At 41.3% G+C, this 17287-nt stretch overlaps 1 protein-coding gene across 1 annotated transcript in view; it reads left to right on the top strand.

Annotated features, from left to right (window-relative positions):
• Positions 1–17287, top strand: part of LOC137267958 (kinesin-like protein KIF20B) — a 57537-nt gene that overhangs the window by 25374 nt on the left and 14876 nt on the right. Inside the window, exons 21-28 of the mRNA XM_067802420.1 lie at positions 5328–8521; positions 8719–8871; positions 9678–9858; positions 10102–10227; positions 11879–12097; positions 13664–13782; positions 14229–14333; positions 15026–15136. Coding sequence (XP_067658521.1) covers positions 5328–8521; positions 8719–8871; positions 9678–9858; positions 10102–10227; positions 11879–12097; positions 13664–13782; positions 14229–14333; positions 15026–15136 — 4208 coding nt within the window. The remainder of the gene's footprint in view (positions 1–5327; positions 8522–8718; positions 8872–9677; positions 9859–10101; positions 10228–11878; positions 12098–13663; positions 13783–14228; positions 14334–15025; positions 15137–17287) is intronic.

The raw sequence follows: 17287 nt of genomic DNA on the forward strand, positions 1-17287 counted from the left end.
AAAGCCTTGCAACCCTAGTGCAATACATTCCATAACAGGGCTGTCATGGTTTACTAGTGCACTGATGAATCGTTGTGTTATACCTGACAATATATGATTCAAGATTCACATACTCTTGTATCAGCTCATGTTTTTATTCTGTTTTGATTCTAAAAAGTAATGTTCCACTCATCAGCTAAGAAGTCACATGCTTTTGAAGTCATCACATATCATTTGCAAGAAATTTGATGAAAGAGTTAGTATTATATAATGCACTGCATTTCACTGCAGTGCCGAATTAAAAACATAGTGAAAAGCTAACTATTTCTTCTTTTCTCTCAATCCTCTTCACCTGCTCTTCGTCTCAACTTAACTCCCTTCCTTTTCTCCCGTCTTCATCGTCTCCCTTTCCCCTTCTTTTATGACTCGAATGCACACCTATAAATATAAATGGTAAAATGTGATTTAAAGTTGATGAGTGTATTAATTGTCATTGATTAATGTGAGATGATTAATTATAAAATTAAAACTGTAAATTATTTTGTGTGAGATAAATATATATGGATTCTCAAATAAACACTTCCATATGTGATGAACTAAAGATGAGAGTTTGTTTTCTATTCCAGACTGCAGACAGTACTTAGTATGAAAGCTGTAATTAATGGCTGCGGCCACGGTTGTTTCCATTGCAGGTAATTCACCAATTGGAACACTCCTCAGCCTTGTTTAATATGGTCAACTTTCTAAACATGAAATAGATTTTTTTAACAAATCTGATTATCATAGTATTATCAGATCAGTTGTGGACAATAATCAGTTATATTTTGTGATTTTCATTATCCTTGTTGACGTACACAAGGAGCAATAATGATTCGTTTCTGAAAGATTAAGCATGTTTAGAAGTGACTGAATTCTTTCCAAGGCAAAACCTGTCAGTTTATAAGGAGTTCCAAGGTTGTGAATTGTTGTGCAAGGGAGACAACTGCAGCCTCTATCTGTCTGTTGTACCATTATCAGAGCTAATGCTTGATATCTAATGATTACTGATGCAAAATACATTCTGTCACATACTCCCCAGGTTTTTTAACACGATACCCCACAAGTACTGGCATCTGCAGTAATCTCAGCATGTGGGCTGTCATCACTCTATAAGGTCTTCATTAGAAGTCCTCAATACTATCAACTATCCATGATAAGTTCCTTTTTCCCAAGCCTCATGCACAAGGATGACACTGTTTTTATGGGATATATTGGTATAGTTTTGAGAACAAAATACACAACATGATCTGTTATTTTGACATGTTGAGTTTTGTGATGACAAAGTGAACTTTTTGGCATACACACATGGTCCTAATTTGTTGATCAAGATATAAACATTTATTGAAGGCTATTTGCCTTTTGAAGAAAAATGCGAAAACGTAACATGCTATGCTTAGCTTTGTGTGTCTAGAAAAAATCAGGAAACATTTCTTTTTCTTATGACTAGTCCCATCTTTCATAACCACATTGGATTTGCGCTTTAGTTTCATGACATGGTGGTTGGTAGTCTAGTTTAAACATTCGCTCGTTATGACACGTTCATTGCCCCTAATGGTTCCATGTTAGTCCGGTTGGCGGTCCTGTGTCACAAAGCTGGAATATTGCTTCGAGAGCCCCAGAGCTATGCGAGATCATGGCGATCATTGCTTATGTTGAGTTTCTGGTTTTCTAGTCCAAACTTGATTATTTTCAAACTGCCAGGAAAGGTCAGTAGCTGTATGGCAGTGAATAACTCACTTTGAGAGCCCCAGAGCTATGCTAGATGATGGGGATCATTGCTCATGTTGAGTTTCTGGTTTGCTAGTCCAGACTTGATTATTTACAAACTGCCAGGAAAGGTCAGTAGCTGTATGGCATTGAATAACTGTCACGTATTTGTGAAATAATAATATAGTCCCCTTGTAACATGCTGAATCAAAGTAGAATACATGCTCTATCCGCACATTTGAGATTAGATGTGAGAAGCTTCACAGAGATGGCATATCTGAACAGGAAAGTTTCGAGTCGGATCTTTTACACTGACAATAATTCAGTTAATCAGGCACTGTGCAAAGATTTCCAGGCTTTTCTGGTTGGATATGCAAATGTTCTCTCCCTAGTAGGAATGGTTTAACTTGGGAACGTGGAGCAGGGTTTTGACTTTGGAAGGATGAGTTTGTGCTTATGTGTAAGATCAGATCCGATATGTAGAGAGGCATCTGACTGGACAGGGAGCCAGTGAATCCTAAGGAGAACAGGCGTGATTCTGTAGTTAGTGTAACGATCCCCCGCTGCAATATTAACCTCATAGGTTGATAAGGTGCTTCTTAGTTGCTCCAGACAGTAGGGAAATACAGTAGCAGAGCAATGACACAACTAGTGACAGGACGAATGTGTGAGTAGAGTTCTTTGTAAGGAACCTGTGAACAAGAACAATATTCCTGAAACAAAAGGAAACCTTGCAGTAACGATCATGGTGTGCCATTTAGTGCAGCTACAGTTGTTGAAAGATGAAGTGGAACAACTTGAAAAGGTCCATCTCAGCACAGGGGTAGAGAGATATGATGCATGCATCATGAGGATGACAGGTTGGAATTTGTTGGTTCCACGAGCCAACTAAATGGATTTTGTGGTTAAAGCTGAGTTGAGCTTGCTATCAATATAAAACATACAGACTTCTGATTGCCAACTGAACATAAGCTGATTATCAATAAATATAGGAGAGCTTAATTTGAGTAAGAATGCCCCCTAAGTTTCAATGTATATAGTTCCCACGAATGGTGTGTGCTGACTTGTTAATTGTTTAAGCATGGGTTACTAAAGAAACAGCATCCTGAATTTAGGGTCCCGACAAAAGTTCTTGTAAATCTTATCAAAAACACAGTTTTTCATAATCATTAATAACTTTTCCTGTCTATAATATTTCTGATTATGGATCTTTTTACCCTTCCCCAAAGCTTATTAGTTGGCTCTTTGTGCTGGGCATTGGCAATATCATTTGCATCATTGCCTTGTGAAGACTCCATTGTATACAGAGATCAAAGTGAATTATGAAAATCAAGGATCCTTAAGCGTTAAGGCTAAAGAGCCTTTGACTGAAATACTGCAGCCAAAATTGTCGAGGAATAAAGAAAGCACCGAGTTCAATAACCCATAATGACAACCTGCAGATGACATTAACATCATAAGACAGGTCAAATTCAGAGACACATAAATGTAATAATTTCTTGGTCACATAAAGTAAATTTAGGAACTGCATATGAACAGAATACTTAGGTCAACAGACTGATTCATAGTGAGTGAGTCAGTGAGTTTAGTTTTACACCTCACTCAGCAGTATTCCAGCTATATGGCTGCGGTCTGTAAATAATCTAGTGATCAACAACATGAGCATCGATCTACGCAATTGGGAACCAATGACATATGTTAACCAAGTCAGCGATCCTGACCACCCGATCCCGTTTGCCTTTTATGGCAAGCATGGGTTGCTGAAGGCCTATTCTACCCCGAGACCTTCACGGTTTGATTCATAATGAAGTCTCAAAAGACTTGAAGCCATATTGTGCACAGAAACATCTTTTCCAAACTTATTACGATTTCACAGCAAATATTTTAAATAATTGCACATTGTATCAATACATGAAACTTATGAAAATAGTTCCTGCACTGACATTATATGCATAGTAATATAACGCAAAATGTATTGGACTGGCTGGACACATTAATGTGACATGTGATAACTCTTTCCATGTACCATCTGAACTTATGGGAAGAAAGATTTTAATTCTAGATGAACAGTGTTTTAAATGCTATTTTATATTAATTCATCCTTCTACTATTTTTGTTTGAACTGATAAAGTTTTTTCACATAAGTTGAATGTATGGTTGTACAGATAAAAGAATTCAGTACATATCAGTCCATTTGCTTTTTAAGTGGGGACACAATTAAGTAATTCTTGTGTTGTTTTTTCATTCACTCTAAGAAGTATGCAGTTTTTTTTGTTGTGCATAAGCGATAAAGTTCCCCATTCAGAAATATATTCTCACCCAACAGGCTTGATACAGGGTATTCTGTCAAGATCATGTAAGACCTTGAGTTGCTCAAGGACAGGGATTTGATTCCCACATAGGTACAATGTGTGAAGCCCATTTCTGGTGTCCCCACCTTGATATTGCTTGAGTATTGCTAAAAGCAGCATAAAAATAAAACCAATCACTCACATGCTGACATGGCAGTTAAAAACCAAAAAACACAAATATATTGGAAAATGTAGGTAGTGGAAGGTTTTTTGTGTCTGTCCAAAGCGGATCCCAATCACAAAACTAAAGATGACATTTGTAAATCCATCTCACTGCAGAAATAGACAGGTTCTGCATACATGTATTTGCAAGCTTTAGGATGACCACTGTTTACAGCAAGGCAGTGAGGTAGCCTGGTGGTTAAAGCGTTTGCTTGCCATGCCAAAGACCCAGGTTTGATACCCTGCATGGTTACAATGTGTGAAGCCCATTTCTGGTGTTCCCTACCCTGATATTCCTGGAATACTGGCTAAACTCACTCACTCATGGTACCTACAGGAAATACAGTAAGTCTGTGAGATGCCTACTGTCCTTATGGATGGGAATGTCCTTGTTTGTAGTCTGCTTGAAGACTGTCTACATGGAGCATCTAAAGTTGACATATATTTCCTATCAGAATGGAAATGTGATATGAAAGTGTCAAATATTGTGATACAAACACCACAGCCTGTATGGGAATTTGTACTCAAATTTGAAAAAAATCCACAAGAAAATGCATTTTCTAGAATGAGCTGAAATCGATATTAAACTCAAGCAAAGTGGACATTTGAGTTTGGTGGATAGAGAACTTAAATTGTTGGGTCTTCTTTTTTTTTCATTTTGAAAATGCAGTTGAGTTAAAAATTCAGCTGTTTCAAATTGTCTAGCTTTGTTTGAAATATGAGTAAAAAGTTTGTTTCAAGAAATCAGAGCTAGATGATTTTAATACCAGTCTACAGAATGAGCCACTTTTTGACTGCACAACTGGCAGATAGAATCAATCAGATGTCAGATACTTACTTAATACCTGCAATCATATGTTTATATCTGCTTTGAGACCAAAACTTCAGTTCATCAATCCTACTATTTAGGTCACATGTTTTCATGCATCTTTCAAATGAAGTCATCTATGAATTTGTTTACTATTTCTGCATTACAAACATGAACATATTTATTCTAGCTTGTTAAAATTTCAAGAACGTTTTTAAGCATAAAGCTGTGAAATTTATTATTGTTTTTGCTACAAATGGCAGATCCGCTTCATGTTGCAGGTGAGAATGATGAGCTTGTTAGGAAAGTTGAAGAACTTCAGGCTCTACTTGACTCCAGCACCTCTGAAGGAGATAGAAATGAGTCCGATATCAGTGTACGTCTGGCCAAGAAAGATGCGGAAATTGACACACTGAAGACAAGACTAAAGAGGGAGGAAGAGGACGCTACTAAACGTGACCAAGCTCTTATTCATGGTTACAATGCTGAAATAGCCTCATACAAAGCTCAGGTGACAGAGCTGAAAGCACAACTCCGGGAATCCAGAGGATTATCACCACAAAAGTCTCCCAGGAAGACACCCAAAAAGACACCACAGAAGAAAACAGAAGATGATCAGAGCTTCAAGAACCACCTTCTGCGTCAGATCAAAGATCTTCAGGATGAGCTGGACAAAAACAGCTCAGTCGTGTCTGAGCTGACCCAGGCTCTTGACATTGCTCGGGAATCGGTGACTGATCTTGAGAAGAAGCTAGAGGTTGAGAGTGGTCATCATGTCGAGACAAAGATCACTGTGACGGAACTGAAGGCGGAGTTAAAAACATCTCAGAAGGAGAAGGAAGACATGATGAGGGAACTTACTCAAAACTCAGTAAATGTGAAGATGGAGAAAGAGGAACTTGTGGAGGAAATGAAAGAGAAGAATGAAAGTGTGACACTGCTTTCAACCTCTCTAGAAGAACTGAAAACCAAACTACAAACCATTAGTGAGCAGAAAGATTCACTCTCTTTGGAGAAAGACAACCTGTTGGAAGTTGTTGCAGCAAAGGATTCAATAATTGTTAGCCATGTGGAAGGGAAGGAATCCATGGCTGAGAAAATCAAAGAACTGGAGACTGAATTAAAGCAGAAAACAGAAGAGATTGAAAAGTTGGAGCAGTCTGTTGAGGAACTTGAAATGGTGACCTCAGAACTAAAGCAAATGCTGAATTCTTCTACAGATCAGCAAGATAAAATGCTTGTGCAGAAATTGTCAGACAAGGATGTCGAGATGCAGAATAAATTGGCTGTTCAAAGGAAACAGATGGGTCACAAAATTCTGGAAAAAGATGAGGAGGTTACTCAGTTGCAAGGCATGTTGTCTGCCCTGAAAAAAGAACTTGATGAGATAAATACCCAGAAAGAGAAAGATGCTCAAAAGATTGAAGAGATGATGGCAGTTCAAAAAGAAGAACTGAGAGGAATTATGTCCCAGAAGGATTTAGAACTGGAAAGCAAAGTAGACCAGATAAGTGGCCTTGTTGCAGAAATTGAAGCTCTGAAGAATGACACAGCTGAAAGAAGTGTTAGATGTCAAAATGTTGAGGGCATGATGGTAAACCTCAAAGCCGAAGTTGAGTCAAGAGAAAGTGTGATAGAGGATTTGAAAAGGAGGACTGATTCCTCAGAAAAAGAGGCGTTAGAATTGAAGAAACAGCTTGAGAAGATGACAAATGAAAATGAGGAACTGCAGTCATCCCTCAAAGAACTGAAGTCATCACAAGAGTTTAAAGATGCTGAGAATAATGCAACACTGTTGCAAGTGAGGAGTGAGTTAGATGATGCTCGTCAGCAGCTTGGGGAGAAAGAGAAGGTTGTGACGGAAATGGAGCACCAAGCTTTAGACATACAGGATGCTGTGAAGGCTCAAGGCGAGCAAATCAGGAGTATAAAGAAGTGTCTGGATGAGAAAACAGCTGAAACATCAGAGCTGGAAAAGAGACTACTGGAGGCCAAGGCAGTTCTGAGTCAAAAGGATCAGGAAATCTTTTCCGTGTCAGAAAAAATGGTTAGTCATGAAGAAAAGTCAAAACAGGAGATTAAGGATATGAAAGCAAAATTATCTGATCTTCAGGCTGAGCTATCCACAAAAGAAAATGAGTTACTACTAGTTCGGGAATCCTATACAAATATGCAGGAACAGCTCCTGTCAAATGATGCAAAGCTGTCCCAGCTAAGTGAGGCATCAATAGACATTGCAGAACTGAAGTCAGCTGTACACATGGAGAAGACTCTTCACCAGAAGTATAAGGACGACCTGCATGATGCAGAGGAAGAACTAAAAGAGATGAAAGCTCGATTGAAACAGTGTCAAGATGACTTGAAAATATCTGAGAAAACAAAGACTGAAACGGAAACGAGCCTTCAGCAATGCCAAGATGACCTGAAAGGTGCAGAGAGAGCTAGAGCTGAAGCAGAGACTGCCTTGAAAGAAGCGCAAGCTGATCTGACAGTGAAAAACACTGCCCTAAAGGAGACACAAAGTGCTTTGAAGGATGCTGAGGAAAAGGTGAAAGAGAGGGAGGGAGCCATGAAACAACTCCAGGATGAAGTGGAGCAGTCGCAAAAGGGGAAACAGACACTGAATGAAGAGATTAAGATGGCTGAAGAACGATGTCAAAAGGAAAAGGAAGACTTTGACCAACTGAAAGAAACACTTCAAATATGTGAGAAAAACCTGACAGCAGTTAGTCAGGAGAAGAAAGTTCTGGAAGAGAAAATAAAGTGTACAGAAGAGCGAAATGAGCAGCTGCAGGATGAATTACAGTCTGCTACAGAGAAGTGTGAGCTGTTGAAGACAGAGCTTGCTTCAGTTCAGGAGAAGGTGGCCAGTTTAGAGGAGGAAGTTAAGAAACAAAGTAGTCAAGTTGTAGACAAATGTGAATCAGTGAATTCCTCTTCAAAGTGTAGAACAAATGATCAAACATCTTCTGATATTCTGATGGAACTTGATGCAGAGCGCAAGAAGAACCAAGAGATGCTGGAACTGGTGGAATCCATGAAAACAGAGGATGACCTTGCCCCTGGAAGTGCCCGCAGACTCCGGAAGGAGAAGATTGAGGTTGAGTGTGCACTAGTGAATGCCAAGTATGAGATCAAAGGGTTGAAGAGGCAGCTTGAGCGGAGTCAGGGAGGGTGTATTGTTTTAAGTCCAACTAAAACAACAGACAGAGATCTGGTGAAAAGGTTAGAGGACTCTGAAAATAAATATGAGGCATTGCAAAACAAACATGCAGAGTGTGTGAAGGAATTGAGTGAATGTCAGACCAAGGTTGTGACTCTTGAAACAGAACTGAAGGACATAAGATGTGAACTTGCAGAGAAAAAGCAAGATGTTCAGAATCTGAGTAAAACTCTGGAAAACAGTTCCAGGGAAAGGACATCATCCTCTTCAACAGCATCAACAGACTCCTTTGTCCATGATGAACTACAAAGGGTAATTAAAACTTTTAAGAAATTATTTCTTAACTTTCAACCAATATTCTCTTCTAAAGTTTCTCTTATGAATATCTGTGTCACTTCGTATTCCAACTGTTATTCACAGTTCTTTCAGAGTATGCAAAAGAAATAATATTAATTTGTCATTAAATGAATATTTGAAGTATGTCTTTGGTTGTTTTTGAATGTGTTTAGAGCCAGGATCGAGAGAGAAATCTTCGCCAACAGTTGCAGCAGGCTAGCAATTCAATGAAGGAGAACATTGAGAAGATCTCTGAGCTAGAAGAACAGTTGACATCCACCCAGCATACTCTTCTTGAGGCTCAGGACTCAGTGACCATGTTGAAGGTGAGTGATCTGTGACAGTTGACATCCACTCAGCATACTCTTCTTGAGGCTCAGGACTCAGTGACCATGTTGAAGGTGAGTGATCTGTGACAGTTGATATCCACCCAGCATACTCTTCTTGAGGCTCAGGACTCAGTGACCATGTTGAAGGTGAGTGATCTGTGACAGTTGACATCCACCCAGCATACTCTTATTGAGGCTCAGGACTCAGTGACCATGTTGAAGGTGAGTGATCTGTGACAGTTGACATCCACCCAGCACACTCTTCTTGAGGCTCAGGACTCAGTCACCATGTTGAAGGTGAGTGATCTGTAACAGTTGATATCCCAGCTGTTCTATCTGGAGGCACAGACCTTCTTCCTTTTGATGATGGGAGGTCTGTGACAGCTGACATCCAACTAGCTGTTCTATCTTCTTCCTTGTGACATGGGGTAGTTTGTGGGAATTGACATTCAACCAGCTGTTTTATCTTATTCCTTTTGACAGTGGGTGCTTTGTGGCAGTTGAGCATAAGGTCAAATCATAGCCACTATTTTGCAGGTGTGTTATTTCCATCATGTGGCCAAGTTTGCAATATCTTGGGAGTGGGAGAATTCAGGTACTTCATGTTTTCTTGTATTGTTTAATCCAGGAAACAAGGTCAATTTCAGTATGTGATATACATGAGTCTCTCCCTCCGTGCAAATGGCAAGGGTTGTTGATCACGTTATCCGTCAACTGTTTACTCGGCCAAAAACAGACATTCACAAGTCATGGTCCAGCTGGAAAATTGTGCAGAAACCACCTGTCCTTTTATTGTATTTCAGAGAGAGAATGAGAAGCTGTCACGAGAACAGACAGTATCAAATGACCTCAGGGAGGAGATTAAGCAGCTGAAGGTTGACCTTGGACGGAAGACTGAGAAGCTTGAGGTCAGAAGTTTGTCCTTGAAGGACCTGAAGAGAGGCCAAGATGCAGAGAGAGAGAAGTTTGATGTGGTGCTTCGAGGTTAGTACTGTGACTTCTATGTGCCATTGTTTCTGCTTCACCATTTTCATTTGCCGGGGCTTAACATGCTCAAGGTGCGTTCTCCAGGTTTGATTTGTAGTAACAACTAAGACAACTATATGGAATGTACCAAGTTTGCATTTTTAGTTTTCAAGTTACAAAAATCGTAGGATTCTCATGTGTAATTCAGCAACATGAATATTTTCAAAGTAATTCATAGGGACCTGGTTTCTGTTACTGTAGATGCCCGGGCCAATGAGCAAGTGATAGAGCAGCTGAAGGTGGCACTGACAGAGCAGGAGGAGACAATGGCTGCCCAGGACAAGGTGCTCAATAACAAGGATGACGAGATCAAGACACTTTCAGAAGGTGTGCTCACAGAACAGTCATCTAGTCCTTGTTGCGTCAGTAGTGACCCAGTTTCAGTTCAGTTGTTGATTAAGTGTTTTTTAACTTGAACACATTCCCCAATCATAATACAAAAGACTCAGTGATCAGTGATCTTCATATGCTGTCCTTAGCTTCTGCAAGAATTGTAAGACATCATCAGACAGAAATAACAGGCAAGATTTATGTCATGTGCCCAGAGGGCCACAGGCTGCCTAGCCTTCTAAGATGCAGCCTTCCACTGTATGTACAGTGGAAGCTGTCTAAACCAGAACTCATTGGGACTGAAGAAATAATCTGGCTAAGACAATGTACCGGTTGGCAACGCTGATGATAAATGTACATGGAAAGGACTGAGATTTTATGCCACACAGAATTGGGACAGAAGCCGGTTTTGACAGCTTTCACAAATTCTGAGGGTGGTGGGGTGATCCAGTGGTTAAAGCGTTTACTCATCACTCTGATGATGAGGTTTGATTCCCAACAATGCGTGAAGCCTCTTTCTGGTCTCCCCACCATGATATTGCTTGAATATTGCTAAAATGATGTGAAACTACACTCAATTTGTTACAAATTCTAATGGAATTTACTCAAGTGGCAAACATTTGAGAACTGGTAGTAGTTCAACCCCAACATCTCAGTTTTTCTACCGACATCAAGCTGAAATACCATGATAAGCAATTGTGTTCAAAGTACAAACTAGCATTAAACAGAACTCACTCATGTCTATTCAGCGTTTACTCAGATCCAAAAATAGATCATTTTACCTAGTCCTCACTCATACTTATGGAAACTTGAATCTTTTCGATTCCCAGAAACGATCACCCACGAGTAGCTTCCTTTTCCCTCCAAATGGTTCCATATGACCTGAGCCAAGCTCTCATCGCTCTGTCCCTTATCACTCAAGCGGACTGTTGGGATGTCATATAAGTCCTTTTTGCAGTGTATATAATTTATACTGTACCGCAAAAGAAACACAATTTTAAAAAATTTGAAATCTCTTTAAATTAAGCATTCATGTTTGTGTCTTCTAATTAGAAAACAAAATGCATTTCATTTGCTGTGCAGTACATTTTTTTGCCTTTTAGACAAAATTTGTGGCTGTGAATTGTATTTAGCTATCTTTCAAATTCATCACAATATATTTTAACCATGGGTCAATCATACTCTATGGTGTTGATCTCTTATTCTTGTTGGCTGGAGGAACAGCATCAATAATGGAATTTTCAAACTGTTTGTAAACTATGGTTTACCAAACCTTCAGTGTTGCATCAAGGTTCTTCTAGGACCTGGGACAAGTCTGTTTCATTTCGGGCAATCAAATAATGGTATCTTACTTGTCCATGGAATACTGGATAATTTCTGCTTGCGGTTTCAAACTGCAAATAAACTTGTATTTCCTTTCATATCTGCTCAAAATGTAGCCATTAAATTTCACAATGATAAGTAGGGTTATCTTTCTTTGCTATTCATCACATGATTTATTCTTTCATAATCAGATCATCATGATTATGTCATAAAAATCAAATTAAGTGGAAAATTAGTCAGGACAAGTTATTTTTTAAGGTCACTTGCCCTGTATCAGGTGGCTTCTAAAAACATTTTGACCCCCTGTCATATGTTCTCCCCACAGAGCTGAACAAGATGACTGAGCGATACAGACAGATGCTGGATCAGCGAGGTGATTCAAGTAGGGAGTTGAGGGACGTTATGAAGTCTCTGACCAAGGCCGAGGTAGAGAGAGATGAGCTGAAGCGGCAGGTGGACAAGCTGACGTCAGAGAAGAATCAGAAGGACATCGTCATCAGAGAGAACAACCATGAGATAAAGGACCTGGAACGTTCTCTAGCAGGTGGGACTTGCTTCCTATGCACAAGTTGCTTGATGAGTCATACCTATGCTGTCATGATCACTCAGTGTTTTGCCTTCTACCTCAGAACACATTGTAGTTTACTGTGAGAGTGATTGAGTGAGTTTTATTCCGCTTTTAGCAATATTCCAGCAATATCGTGGCAGGAGACACCAGGAATTGGCTTCACGCACTGTACACATGTTGGGAATTGAACCAGGTTCCAAGTGTGATGAGCGAACACTTTATCCACAAGCCTACCTCAGTTGTGTACTTGGTAGGGAGACAGTGTGGGCATTTTGGGAATTGAAGATAGGTATTTGGCATGAGGAGAGAACACTTTAACACTAGGCAATCCTACCACACCTGTGACCTACTTGGTAGAGAGTCTGTCTGGAGAGTGGACATGTTGGAAATTGGGGTGATGAGGGAACACTTTAACACTAGGCAATCCTACCACACCTGTGACCTACTTGGTAGAGAGTCTGTCTGGAGAGTGGACATGTTGGGAATTGGGGTGATGAGGGAACACTTTAACACCAGGCAATCCTACCACACCTGTGACCTACTTGGTAGAGAGTCTGCCTGGAGAGTGCACATTCAGTGGTTTGTGTTTTTCCTAAAGAAGTAAAAGGATGGTATTTGTTATCCTGCCTAGCCCTCTGCAGTAAGCTAACCAAAAATGTATTGGAGTGCTTGCAGTCAATATTCTGTCTGAGACTCTGTGTATGTGTGGGGTGTCGGGCTGAGACGTCTGTCTCAGTGGACTGGCCACTTATCAATGCCAAATACAGTGGAAGCTGTCTGAACTGGATTACTCCCAAAGAGTGCCGGTTTGTAGAGCTGATGGTAAATGTACAAGTCATGGATGGGGCTGAAATATTATGCTGGTGTTGACAACTTGCCGGATTGGACAGATGCCGGTTTTTACAGCTTCCACTGTAATCCATAATCTATTTCGGCAGACTAATATGAGAAGTAGTGGTGTTCTGATGATTGAAAATCAATCAAAGGAATGATTAAAAATAATTACTGATTGTAAAGTAGACTTGTTTTCAAGTAATCCAAATTTTGTTGTTTAAGTATAAGAAACTTGAATTAAGTAAACAAATCATTACATTTCATGACTATTTACACACAAACTTGCCCTCAACAGCGAAAAGCTCTTTTCATTGTAAACTGTTGGTTCCCAATCCTGAGATCAGTGTTCATATTGCTCACTGGTTTGTCTGGTTTTCAGACGGGATTATTTACCGACTACTGCCACATAGCTCTAATATTGCTGAGTCAGGCCTAAAACTAAACTCACTCACTCACTCACTCACTCACCTACTCACTCACCTGCCCGCCTGCTCACTCTGACTCACATTTTTCATGACCTCAAGCCCTTATAACAGTCAGTCATCTGTAATTTTGTGTAGAATCGTGTGCCAGTCTCCTTTCATATGTTATCAACCAAATATGCATATGTGCATATGCTGAAGATTTTCCAACATTTTCTTGACTGGAATAATTCATGAGTAGAATATTAACTGTGTCAATTTTTTCAATAATCCATGTGTTTTGCAGAGAAGCGACAGGAGAATGTGGATCTGAAGAGCTCTCTTGACAAGGAGGTTCATAAACATGTGGAGGATAAGAAGGCCGAGACTAGTGCTGTGATAGACGACCTCAAGCTGAAACTTAGGGTGAGATGCACGTCTCTTTCATGTTGTGTTGCAGTGCTCACTTGTCACAAATGCAAGAGATGGTTGGCTGTACCTGTTACGTTTGTTTGTTGATCTTGGATCAGCATAGTAAATATGGTAGTTTGATATCTGCTATTGACGCCATCAAAGTGAATTCACTGTCAAATCTAACTCAGATCTTCAGCATGATGAGCGAACTTTAGACACGTTACAACCAACCAGTCTGCAGCTACTTTCTGACAAGTGACAAATGAACAATAACAAGATCATGAGTGACACGAACAGATTATCAATAGTCACTGACTAAGAGACAACTGAATGTGTCTGTGTCAGGCAGTTTATAGGAGCAGTGTTCCAACTGGCATGGCAGCCTGAGGAATTTGCTTTGCAGAGTTGTGCTCCCTTGTCTTGTCAGTTCTTAAGTGACATTTGGTATCTTCAATCAGGAAAAAGATCGGGATCTACGGAAGGTTGAGAAAGAAATCCAGAAGTATGAAGATCAGCTGAAAGAAATGAGGAAAAATGTGAGCGATAAGGACCATGAAATGGAGGTTAGTTGTCTCATGACACCACACTTTTCTAAGAAAATGCATTTCTCATAATACTGTCAGCCCTCATGGAACCTACCATATAAAATTGCAATATTAAATTAAAAATTTCTAATGTATTAATACAATTTTGCTTAAAATCAACTTTTGCTCCCTCCACTGCCCAAATATATGGAATAGCCACAGCACAACAATACTTTTGAAACTAGTTAGGCAAACATCAACAACACCTTATGTGACAGTTTTTTGATATCTGGAGCAATTGTTTACATTCCATACATGGCAAGTGTTCCCTGCTTTGAAGGTTTCAGTTATCAATTTCAAGCAAGCACTGAGGGATAGTAGGTCATCAAATATGTAATATGCTCCTGTATGTATAATACAAGCCAAAATGGTGTTAAAAATGTATGACAATGTGCCTTTAAGACGTAATTCAGGTGTAGATATGTCCAGAATCCCAAGGTTGTGTTTGAATTGTTGTTGGATGTGACGTGATTAAATGTAGGATAAGATGGTTGAGATGTGGATGAGTGAGTGAGTGAGTTTGGTTTTATGCCGCTTTTAGCAATATTCCAGCAATATCACGGCGGGGGACACCAGAAAATGGGCCTCACATATTGTGGGGAATGAGATGTGGATGAGACTACTGGACCAGTGTATGTGTCTATAACTAAGTGATGCTATATAACGAGCAGGCATGGCGAGAACAACGAGACAAGCTGGTGGGCAGTCTGGAGACTCTCATGAAACAACAAGCTGCTGAGATCAAACAACTCAAGCAGGAAAAGCAAACCGTCAACATCAAGGTATTGCCCTTTGTTTTGTTTGGATGACTGAGTGAGTAATTGAATGAGTGAGTTTTCAGCACTTAGCAATATTCCAGCTCTATGGTGACGGTCTGTAAATAATAGATTCTGGACCAGACAATCCAGTGATCAACAGCATGAGCATCGATCTGCGCAATCAGGGACCAATGACATGTCTCACCCTAGTCAGCGAGCTTGACAACCTGCCCCCGTTAGTAGCCTCTTATGACAAGCATAGTCGCCTTTTATGGCAATCATAGGTTGCTGAAGGGCTATTCTACCCCGGACCTTGACGGCTCTTTGGATGACTGAAGAGAAGTGTATGAATGTGTCGAAATGATATTTGCTGTCTACCTACCTTTACCACACATACTTGTCCCTCTCATCTCGGTCCGTGACCACCTCCTATCTCCGTCTCCAGCTTCCGTTGTATGTCTCCTTTCTGGACCCATCTCCTGCCCGCTCATTGTGTCTCTAAGATGCTGTCCCAATCCCTATCTTCCCTTGTATGTCTCCAAGATGCTGTCTACACTCAACTCCCCTTTTTTGTGTTCCCACGTCTGATGGGCAGTCCACACTCAATCTCTTGTTAGTGGTCTCAGTCTGTCCACAGTCACTCAATCTCCTATTTGTATGCCCGTTAGAGGCTGTCCCCATCCCATCCTTTTACATGTCACCATAGATACTGTCTCTTTTCTCTCCAGTATGTCCACCCAAAATTTTGTCCCCTCTCACTTCCTGTTGTATGTCCCAGTGCACAGTCCCTGTCCTCACCAGTATGTCCTCCGAAAATGGTGTCCCCACTCACTCTCTTCCTGTTGTATGTCCCTGCCCTCTCCAGTATATGTCCCAAAGGCTATCCCCACTAAACATCCCCCCTGTTTATTTCCTCAGAGATTATTTGTGATCCCTGTCCTCCATTCTAAGTCCCCCAAGATGCTGTCCCCGTCTTCCCTTGTATGCCCCTGAAGATGCTATTCTTGTCCTCCTTTGTAAGTCCTCCAAAATGATGTCCCTGTCATCCTGTCCTGATGTCCCCCAAGGTGGCATCTGTGTTCTCCATTGTCAGTTCCGCAGGATACTGTCCCTGCCCTCCCCAGTATGTCCCTGGGATGATGTTCCTGTCCTCACCGGTATGTAACCCAGGATACTGTCCCTGCCCTCCCCAGTATGTCCCTGGGATGATGTTCCTGTCCTCACCGGTATGTAACCCAGGATACTGTCCCTGCCCTCCCCAGTATGTCCCTGGGATGATGTTCCTGTCCTCACCGGTATGTAACCCAGGATACTGTCCCTGCCCTCCCCAGTATGTCCCTGGGATGATGTTCCTGTCCTCACCGGTATGTAACCCAGGATACTGTCCCTGCCCTCCCCAGTATGTCCCTGGGATGATGTTCCTGTCCTCACCGGTATGTAACCCAGGATCATGTCCCTGTCCTCCCCAGTATGTCCCTGGGATGATGTTCCTGTCCTCACCGGTATGTAACCCAGGATACTGTCCCTGCCCTCCCCAGTATGTCCCTGGGATGATGTTCCTGTCCTCACCGGTATGTAACCCAGGATACTGTCCCTGTCCTCCCCAGTATGTCCCTGGGATGATGTTCCTGTCCTCACCGGTATGTAACCCAGGATACTGTCCCTGTCCTCCCCAGTATGTCCCTGGGATGATGTTCCTGTCCTCACCGGTATGTAACCCAGGATACTGTCCCTGCCCTCCCCAGTATGTCCCTGGGATGATGTTCCTGTCCTCACCGGTATGTAACCCAGGATACTGTCCCTGTCCTCCCCAGTATGTCCCTGGGATGATGTTCCTGTCCTCACCGGTATGTAACCCAGGATACTGTCCCTGCCCTCCCCAGTATGTCCCTGGGATGATGTTCCTGTCCTCACCGGTATGTAACCCAGGATACTGTCCCTGTCCTCCCCAGTATGTCCCTGGGATGATGTTCCTGTCCTCACCGGTATGTAACCCAGGATCATGTCCCTGTCCTCCCCAGTATGTCCCTGGGATGATGTTCCTGTCCTCACCGGTATGTAACCCAGGATACTGTCCCTGCCCTCCCCAGTATGTCCCTGGGATGATGTTCCTGTCCTCACCGGTATGTAACCCAGGATACTGTCCCTGCCCTCCCCAGTATGTCCCTGGGATGA

The sequence above is a fragment of the Haliotis asinina genome, chromosome 16, assembly GCF_037392515.1.
Source record: "Haliotis asinina isolate JCU_RB_2024 chromosome 16, JCU_Hal_asi_v2, whole genome shotgun sequence".
NCBI lineage: Eukaryota > Metazoa > Mollusca > Gastropoda > Lepetellida > Haliotidae > Haliotis > Haliotis asinina.